The 10,405-nt window shown below is 49.3% G+C and overlaps 1 protein-coding gene across 1 annotated transcript in view; it reads left to right on the top strand.

The window, feature by feature from the left end:
• The window catches only part of LOC116968452 (pyruvate carboxylase, mitochondrial-like), a 266,712-nt gene extending 257,931 nt beyond the window's left edge, over nt 1-8,781 (top strand). Inside the window, exon 9 of the mRNA XM_033015217.1 lies at nt 8,320-8,781. Within this exon, the coding sequence (XP_032871108.1) occupies nt 8,320-8,781 (462 nt within the window). The remainder of the gene's footprint in view (nt 1-8,319) is intronic.
• Nucleotides 8,782-10,405: the final 1,624 nt, after the last annotated feature.

Genomic DNA, 10,405 nt, shown 5'->3' with positions numbered 1-10,405 from the left:
TGGCGCTGTGAGGCAGCAGCTCTACCTGCCGCCACCATGCCCCCCTATTGTTCTAAAGAGATGCAGGAACAGTGGGAATGGAGGTGCAGTTTAGTTAGAGTCATAGAGTGATACAGTGTGGAAACAGACCCTTCATCTAACCTACCCTCACCGGCCAACATGTCCCAGCTACACTAGTCCCACCTGCCTGCGTTTGGTCCATACCCCTCCAAACTTGTCCTATCCATGTACCTGTCTAACTGTTTCTTAAACGTTGCGATAGTCCCAGCCTCAACTACCTCCTCCGGCAGCTCGTTCCATACACCCACCCACTGTGTGGAAAAATCACCCCTCAGATTCCTATTAAATCTTTTCCCCTTCACCTTAAACCTATGTACCTGTGTCCTCTGGTCTTCGTTTCCCCAACTCTGGGAAAGAGATTTTGTGCATCTACCCGATCTATTCCTCTCATGATTTTGTACACCTCTATAAGATCACCCCTCATCCTCCTGTGCTCCATGGAATAGAGACCCAGCCTGCTCAACCTCTCCCTGTAGCTCACACCCTCAGGTCCTGGAAACATAGACATAGAAACATAGAAAATAGGTGCAGGAGTAGGCCATTCGGCCCTTCGAGCCTGCGCCGCCATTCAATATGATCATGGCTGATCATCCGAACTCAGTATCTCATCCCTGCCTTCTCTCCACACCCCCTGATCCATTTAGCCACAAGGGCCACATCTAACTCCCTCTTAAATATAGCCAATGAACTGGCCTCAACTACCTTCTGTGGCAGAAACATCCTCGTAAATCTTCTCTGAACTCTTTCAAGCTTGACAATATCTTTCCTGGTTTGGAAGGGACAGCATGGAAAGAGGCCCTTTGGCCCACTCCCGCAGAGGCACAGAATGCCCTCCCTCACCCCCTCCCCCCCCCCTCCCCCACCAAAACTGTCCATATTTCCAGCTTCCACGCCTTCTCTTGAGTGTTATTTATTTATTTCATTACAAATTAATTCCTGCATTAATTCCAACAAAAGATTTGTTATGTTTTCATTATTTCTCAGGGGGCAGCGCAGGGAACAGGGGCAATTAACTTTCCACATCCACCAAAGAAAATTAATTATTTGACACATAAACAGTATTTCTCTGAGGACATCCTGTGCCGGGCAAACCGGTCTCAAAGATCAAGGTCAAAAACTTTATTTGCCATTTGTGCTTACACACATAGGAACTCTTGTGCGGCTATTCAGAGAGTCAAGTTAAGTTAAAAATTAAAATTAAAAATTAAAAAATTTTAAAAAATTTAAAAAGACACACAGAAGACACATAGAGCATTGTAACTTGCACAGACACTATATCAGGACATCCGTTCATTTTGTTGTGTTTTGGCCAAGAGTCTCACTGTTGCAGGGAAGAAGCTCTTAAAAAAGCGTGTTCTATTTGTGGCGATACTGTCCGCTCGTCTGTGCCTGAGGTTGTATGTGCAGTTTTTGTGTTTGAGCAGGGAGTGAGCTGGATGTAGTGTGTCTCTAATGATTCTCTCTGCTCTTTTTTGACAGCGCTGTGTGTAGCTTGTGTCCATGGAGGGGAGTTCAGTTCTGATGATCCTCTCTGCAGTCTTTATGACTCTTTGCAGAGCCTTCCTCTCTGTCTGTGTGGTGTTTCCATACCACACCGTGATGCCTGTGGTGAGGATGCTCTCTAACAGTCCTTTGTAGACCTGGGTGAGAGGGCGACAGTGCAGACCAGCTTTTCTGAGCAGCCTGATGAAGTACAGTCTCTGCTGGGCTTTTTTCACTGTGGCTGCAGTGTTCAAAGTCCAGTTCAGATCTGATGTTACTTGTAGTCCCAGGTATCTGTAACTGTCAGCCCTCTCCACCACAGTCCCCTTGATGATGAGGGGCTGCAGGGGGGGTGGATTTTTTCTGAAGTCCATTATTATTTCTCTTGTCTTGTCTGTGTTGAGGCTTAGGTCGTTCACCTCACCATAGGCAAGAATGTCGTTCACCAGACTCCTGTAGCCCGACTCGTCCCCCCCCCTTGATGAGGCCCAGGATGGTGGTATCATCCGCATACTTAATAATGATGGTGTTTTCCTGGGTGGAGACACAGTCGTGTGTGTACAGGGTGAAAGGTTTGGGACTGAGACAGCAGCCTTGTGGTGATCCTGTGCTGACGGTGAGCTCTGCAGACAACCTCCTTCCCATCCTCACCACCTGTGGCCTTTCAGTCAGGAAATCCAAGATCCAGTTGCAGGTGGGAGTCGGGACGCCGAGGTCTGTCAGCTTCTCAGTCAGCCTGCCCGGGCGAATGGTGTTAAAAGCCGAGCTGTAATCCAGGAACAGCATTCTGACGTATGTTCCTCTGCTGTCCAGGTGTTGCAGGATATGGTGTAGAGCAATGGCCACTGCGTCGTCCACTGAGCGGTTGGGGCGATAGGCAAACTGGAGGGGGTCGATCGTGCCCGGGACCATGTGATTGATGTGTGTGAGAACCAGTTTTTCTAGACACTTCATGGCAACTGGCGTGAGTGCCACTGGCCTGGGGTTGCATGGGACTTTTGAGGGGGTGTCTGTGTTCAGTCTGTCAAACCTGGTGTAGAATGTATTAAGGCTGTCGGGGAGGGTGACATCCTGGGGGTCTGTGGTTGGTACTGTTTTCTTGTAGTTTGTGACTGCTTGGATTCCTTGCCACATACTGCGTGTGTTGTTACTTAGGTAAAAGCTTTCAAGTTTTTGGGAATAAGCCCTCTTGGCAGCTCTGATGGACTTCTGTAGCTCGTACCGGGCTTTCTTGTACTCCCTTTGATCTCCTGACTTAAAAGCTTCCTGCCTTTTCCTGATCTTCTGTTTTATGTTTCCATTGAACCAAGGTTTCTGGTTTGGAAACACACGCACAGTTCTGGGAGGGGCACATATAGATGTGCACCAGCTGATGTAGTCACTCACAGACTCTGTGTATTCATGAATGTCATCTGTGGCCACCTTAAAGATGTTCCAGTCTGTAGCCTCTAAACATCCCTGCAGGCTAGCCTGTGCACTGTCCGTCCAGGTGTTAACAGTTCTGACTGTGACTGGCTGTGCCTTAAGCCTCTTGGTGTAGGTGGGCTTGAGCCGAATTGCCAGGTGGTCAGACTTGCCGAAGTGGGGTATTGGTTCAGCTATAAAAGCATTTTTGATATTGCTGTAGCAGTGGTCCAGTATATTATTTCCTCTAGTTGGGAAAGTCACAAACTGATACAGTTTTGGTATGTTTTTCTTGAGGTTGCAATGATTAAAGTCTCCCAGAATAATAAAAGCAGCATCAGGATATTTGTTTTCATGCTCATTGATCATGTTGTGTAGCTCCCTGAGTGCAGCCTCTTCTTTGGCAGAAGGGGTAATATACACGACACTCACAATAATACATTGCAGTTCTCTGGGTAGATAAAACGGCCGTAGCTTCACAGTTAGATACTCCACATTCTCAGAGCAAGATTTAGAAATAAGCTTACAGTCGGTACACCAGGTTTGTTTGACGAGGACGGCCGTTCCTCCGCCGCGGGTCTTGCCGCTGTCCGCTGCGCTCCGGTCCTCCCTGAAGGCCGTGTAGCCGTCTGGTGTTATCGCCTGGTCGGGTGCCTTTCCCCCAGCCATGTTTCACAGAAGCACAGCATGGAGCAGTCCTGTAAGTACCTCTGCGTGGAGATCCGAGCATGGAGCTCATCCATCTTATTTACCATTGACTGGACGTTAGCAAACAGTATAACCGGGAGGGCTAACCTTCCACTGCTAACCAAGCGCCGGAGTCGTCGTTCGGTCCCTCCCCGTCTGCCGCGTCTCCGCCTGGGCCTGTCGTTGTCCGGGTGTCGGCCTAGCGTCGAGTCGCCGTAGCGTATTAGCTCAGGGTAGGGGTTAGACGTGCTCGGGTCTAAATGTCCGAAAGGACTGCACTCTCTCAGCCGTAGTAGGGTCGCCCGGTCATAGACGCCGTTTGCTGACCATGCTGTTACCGTAGTATGGCACAAAATAACAAGAGACAGACAAAAAAGCAGGTTGACTCTGAGAGCTCCGCGACGTCGCCCTCTCAGGAGCGCCATCTTGTCCTGGATATCCGGTTTCAGTCCGGCGATGTTGGGTCGTGCCAGCCCTGGGTTGAAGGGCAGCACGGTGGCACAGCGGTAGAGTTACTGCCTCACAGCGCCAGTGAGCCCGCTTCCATCCTGACCACGGAGTTTGCCCGTTCCCCCCCCCCCCCCGGGACCTGCGTGGGTTTTCTCCGTGATCACAGGTTTCTTCCCGCACTCCAAAGACGCGCAGGTTTGCAGGTTAATTGGCTTGGAATAAATATAAATCATCCCTAGTTGCGTAGCATAGTGCTAGTGACAATAGACAATAGACAATATGTGTAGGAGGAGGCCATTTGACCCTTCAAGCCAGCACTGCCATTCAATGTGATCATGGCTGATCATCCCCAATCAGTACCCCGTTCCTGCCTTCTCCCCATATCCCCTGACTCCGCTATTTTTAAAAGCCCTCTTGAAAGCTTCCAGAGAACCGGCCTCCACCGCCCTCTGAGGCAGAGAATTCCACAGACTCACCACTCTCTGTGAGAAAAAGTGTTTCCTCAAAGACTGTCATATGCTGAGGAGCAGCTGGGCTTGTACACTCTGGAGTTTAGAAGAATGAGAGGGCATCTCATTGAAACATATAAGATTGTATAAGAAGTGTCCATGCCCTTAACAATCTTATATGTTTCAATGAGATGCCCTCTCATCCTTCTAAACTCCAGAGTGTACAAGCCCAGCTGCTCCTCAGCATATGACAGCCCCGCCAGTGTGCGGGGATCGCTGGTCGGCCCGGACCCGATGGGCCGAAGGGCCTGTTTCCGTGCTGCATCGCTAAACCACACTAAGCAGCGTGGTAGGTAGACAAAGGCAGCGTGGAAACAGGCTCTTCGGCCCACCAAGTCCACGCCGACCAGCCATCCCCGCACACTATCACGATTCCACACACTAAAGACAATTTACAATCTTTTACCGAAGCCAATTAACTGTACACCTCTAAATCTTAGAAGTTTGGGAGGAAACCGGAGCACCCAGAGTAAAAACCCACACAGCCACTTTAGAGATACAGTGCGAAAAACAGACCTGTCAGCCCACCGAATCCACGCCGTCTAGCGATCACCCCGTTCAACCTTCGTCCCAACAGTTTGAGGAGGAAAGAGTAGAGGGGGTACACAAAAATGCTGGAGAAACTCAGCGGGTGCAGCAGCATCTATGGAACGAAGGAAATAGGCAACGTTTCGGCCCGAAACGTTGCCTATTTCCTTCGCTCCATAGATGCTGCTGCACCCGCTGAGTTTCTCCAGCATTTTTGTGTACCTTCGATTTTCCAGCATCTGCAGTTCCTTCTTAAACAAAGAGTAGAGGGATGTGGACTTCAATTAGATTTCAATTCAGTTTTTCAGATGCAGGAAAAATATTCCCCGCTGTTGGGGGGAGTCCAGAACCAGGGGTCACAGTTCAAGAATAAGGGGTCGACCATTTAAGACTGAGATGAGGACAAACTTTTTCACCCAGATCTGTGGAATTTTTCACCCAGATCTGGTGAATCTGTGGAATTCTCTGCAACAGAAGGCAGTGGAGGCCAATTCACTGGATGTTTTCAAGAGAGAGTTAGATTTAGCTCTTAGGGCCCTGTCCCAAGGTACGAGTTCATTCCAAGAGCTCTCCCCGAGTTTGCCCTGATTCGAACACGGAGATTTACAGTAATGGCCGCTCGTCGGTACTCGGGGCTCTCGTGGACATTTTTCAACGTGTTGAAAAATCTTCACAAGTCTTCCCGAGCTTACCTGCCGTTAGCGAGTCTTCCCGAGTACCTGCCGTTAGCGTTAGAGACGTCCCCGAGCTCCGACGTACCCGCTACATTCATTCTCCGTGCTATCCACGAGTTTTTTTTTTTAAACTCGGGAGAGCACTTGGAATGAACTCGTACCGTAGGACAGGGCCATTAGGGCTAAGGGAATCATAGAAACATAGAAATTAGGTGCAGGAATAGGCCATTCGGCCCTTCGAGCCTGCACCGCCATTCAATATGATCATGGCTGATCATCCAACTCAGTATCCTGTACCTGCCTTCTCTCCATACCCCCTGATCCCTTTAGCCACAAGGGCCACATCTAACTCCCTCTTAAATATAGCCAATGAACTGGCCTCAACTGCCTTCTGTGGCAGAGAATTCCACAGATTCACCACTCTCTGTGTGAAAAATGTTTTTCTCATCTCGGTCCAATCAAGGGATGTGGGGAGAAAGCAGGAACGGGGGTACTGATTCTGGATGATCAGCCATGATCATGTTGAATGGCAGTGCTGGCTTGAAGGGCCGAATGGCCTACTCCTGCACCTATTGTCTATGTTCCTATGAGGACTAAACAGAGGAACATAGAACTGTTTTAGATGAGGCAGCAGGGGCAAGTTGGGCCGAAAGACCTGTCTCCGTGCTGTATGCAGTCTCCGTGCCGTGACTCCAAACAGACTAATTTAATGCTTCCAAAGCAGAGTGGATATGTTTTGTTCACTTGCCATTAACTAAAAAGCACTGTGAACTACCTGGTACTAAACCACTTTATTTAATGTTAAAGAGCTGCCCTGAATCCATTCAAAATGTCTACTTGATTGTAAAACCTTATCTCGATTAGTTAGTGCCCACAGTTTCAGTGAGAAGTCTAGCTGCCGCAAGTATATATCTAAATGGTGGCCTTTCAAAAGCCTCTTACTCTCAAACTATTCATTCTGCAACCCTCAAACGAGTGTTTAGTTGAATTTAGTTTTGAGATTCAGCGCGGAAATAGGCCCCTCGGCCCACTAAAGTCCACTACGACCAGCGATCCCCGCACATTAACACTGCCCTGCTCACACTCGGGGCAATTTTACATCTATACCAAGCCAATTAACCTTCAAACCCGTACGTCTTTGGAGTGTGGGAGGAAACCGAACATCTCTGAGAAAACCCACGCAGGTCACGGGGAGAACGTACAAACTCCGTACAGCCTGTCCAGTCCCTTAAGAATTTAACATGTTTCTGTAAGATTCCATTTCATCCTTCTAAATTCCAGTGTATACAAGCCCAGTCGATCCATTCTTTCATCATATGACAGTCCCGCCATCCCGGGAATTAACCTGGTGAACCTACGCTGCACTCCCTCAATAGCAAGAATGTTCTTCCTCAAATTAGGAGACCAAACCTGCGCACAATACTCCAGGTGTGGTCTCACCAGGGCCCTGTACAACTGCAGTAGGGGACTGGACATTGTGCCTTCCTCCACAGTGCTATCCACTGTGGGGGGATGATTTTTTTTGTCTAATTGTAGTCCTGTAGGTCTGTGTCCAAGATGGCTGCCGTGAAGGGAGAGTGGACGCTGGCGCGCTTTGGCTGCCGCTGCTCTCTCTTCACACTGTGTTTTTGGATTGAATTCTGTTTTTAATTTGTGTCTCTGTGATGTCTTTATTACTTGTTATATTCCGATTATATGTTTTTATTCCGATTACTATGTAAGGTGTCCTTGAGATGTCTGAAAGGCGCCCATTAAATAAAATTTATTATTATTATTATCCTTGCTCCTATACTCAAATCCTCTCACTATGAAGGCCAACATGCCATTAGCTCCATCTGTCTGAAGAAGGGTTTCAGCCCAAAACGTTGCCTATCTCCTTCGCTCCATAGATGCTGCTGCATTCGCTGAGTTTCTCCAGCATTTTTGTGTACCCATGCCATACGCTTTCTTCACTGCCTGCTGTACCTGCATGCTTACTTTCAAGGACTAATGTACAAGGACACCCAGGTCTAGTTACACCTTCCCTTTTCCTAATCTGACACCATTCAGATAATAATCTGCCTTCTTGTTCTTGCCACCAAAGTGGATAACCTCACATTTATCCCCATTATACTTTCTCTGAACTATATACAAAAATGAATTGCACTGTACCTCGGTACATGTGACAAATAATATACCGTGCCAATGCCATTTGTGTTCGTCGCTGCCTGGTGTACACGGGGACATGTGTAGGAAGGAGCTGCAGATGCTGGTTTAAATCAAAGATAGACAAAAAATGCTGGAGTAACTCAGCGGGACAGGCAGCATCTCTGGAGAGCTGGAATGGGAGATGTTTCGGGTCGAGCCCCTTCTTCAAACTGGACATGCCATGGTTGCGGGGGAACTTGCTGAAACTCTTAAGCCTTCTGAGGAAGCAGAGGCGTTTTACATTGCACGTACCGGTAAAACCGCTTCACATGACATTGTCGGCCCGAAATCTAAATCTGTACGGGTGACCCATTGCCGCTTTCCTTTGCCCCCTTCAGGTGTTCCGCAGCGGGGAAGGGATGGGGATCCGGTTGGACATCGCCTCGGCGTTCCAGGGGGCCTTGATCTCGCCGCACTACGACTCGCTGCTGGTCAAGGTGATCGCCCACGGCAAAGACCACCCCACGGCGGCGTCCAAGCTGAACCGGGCCCTGGCCGAGTTCCGGATACGCGGCGTCAAGGTAAGGATGCGGCGTGAAAGCCGGTGGCGGCGTTTCCCGCGTCGCGCTGGAGCCCGGGGCGGAGAGTGTGCCTCGGGGCTGGGCTTGCTTCAAAATGGCGGACATCGATCGGGACGTGTGTCGCCACGACTGAGCCTCGTGGCAGGAGACCTGACCATCTCTTCACGGTCTTTCCTCAATGTTCCTCATTGTGGGTGTCGACTCAAAACTGGACCTAAAAGGGATCATTTTACCGATGGGAGACAATCACTTGATATTGATTGTAGGCCTACAAGCTGAGGCCTACAAGCTGAGGCCTACAAGCTGAGGCCTACAAGCTGAGGCCTACAAGCTGAGGCCTACAAACTGAGGCCTACAAGCTGAGGCTCGAGAAGGTGCCGGTCCGCACCATGTTTTGGAGTATCGTGGTTAGTTTTGGGCGCCACATCTGAGGGAAGGATGTGCTGGCTCTGGGGAGGGTGGTGAGAAGGTTTACGAAAATGATTCCGGGGAATGAGTGGGTTAACGTACGATGAGCGGTTGACGTTACTGGGCCTGTACTCGCTGGTGTTTAGAAGAATGATGGGAAGACCTCATTGAAAGGTACCGAATAGTGAAAGGAAGGTTAGAATGGATGTGGAGAGAATGTTTCCACAAGTTGGAGAGATTTGGATCAGAGTTCACAGCTTCAGAATTAAAGAACGTTTTTTTAGGAAGGAGATGAGGAGCAATTTCGGTGGTGAATCTGTGGGTTCCTTGACACAGAAGGGTGTGGAGGCCATCAATGGATATTTGAAGGCAGAGATGGATAGATTCTTGATTAGTACGGGTGTCAGAGGTTACAGGGAGAAGGCAGGAGAATGGGTTTAGGAGGGAGAGTTAGATCAGCCATGATTGAATGGCGGAGTAGACTTGATGCGCTGAATGGCCTAATTCTACTCCCATTGCCTAATGACATGACAAGTTCTTGATTAATATGGGCATGAAAGGTTACGGGGAGAAGGCAGGAGAATGGGGTTGAGAGGGAGAGATAAATCAGCCATGATGGGCCGAATGGCCTAATTGTGCTCCTATGACATGAACACGATAGCGGGGAATATTATGATAATGGCGGAGATTGACAAATTATTGATGACTAAGAGTGTCAAAGGTTACGAGGAGAAAGCAGGAGAAGGGGGTTGAGCGGGGAAGATTGATCAGCCATGATCGATTGGTAAGGGCGAGATTATGATAAAGGTCAAAGGTCAAAGTATCCTTTATTGTCTGAACGAAATGTTGTTGTCCTGCAGTCATACATATAATAAAATAACAAAACACACAATAAACACAAATTAACATCCACCACAGTGAGTTCACCAGCCACCTCCTCACTGTGATGGAAGGCAAAAGTCTTAAAGTCTTTGTGTCTCCCCTCCTTGTTCTCCCTCTGCGCTGAGGCGATTCAGGCCTCCGATGTTGTGACCCCACCGGGTGATGGGAAGTAAGTCCCGCGGCTGAATCAGAGCTCCGCGAACGGGCCGGTTCAAACTCCGCGGCCCGGGGTGGTCGAAGCTGCCGCAGCTGCCGCCCTCCAGTCCAGCGGACGCAGCTGTTGTCGCGGGAGCTCCGGAAGAACAGGTCACCAACCTGTGGCCTGCGAGCTCCCGACGATGTCGTCCACTGGGCCCGCGGCCGAACCTCCGAAGTCGGGTCGCCACCGAAATCCGGAACGCAGCCTCAGCCCCGAGATAATGGCGGAGATCGCCAGGTTCCTGATAAGTGAGGGTGTCAAAGATTACGGGGAGAAGGCAAGAGATTGGGATTGAGAGGGAAAATCGAATAGGCTCGATGGGCCAAATGGCCTAGTTCAGCTCCAACGATTTATGAAATAATGACAGTGGTGAAGATGGTGATAATGGCGGATATTGAACGAGGGGCAGATCGT

The sequence above is a fragment of the Amblyraja radiata genome, chromosome 45, assembly GCF_010909765.2.
Source record: "Amblyraja radiata isolate CabotCenter1 chromosome 45, sAmbRad1.1.pri, whole genome shotgun sequence".
Taxonomy (NCBI): Eukaryota; Metazoa; Chordata; class Chondrichthyes; order Rajiformes; family Rajidae; genus Amblyraja; species Amblyraja radiata.
The sequence above is the reverse complement of the archived record's forward strand: the minus strand, read 5'-3'. Positions and strand labels throughout refer to the sequence as shown.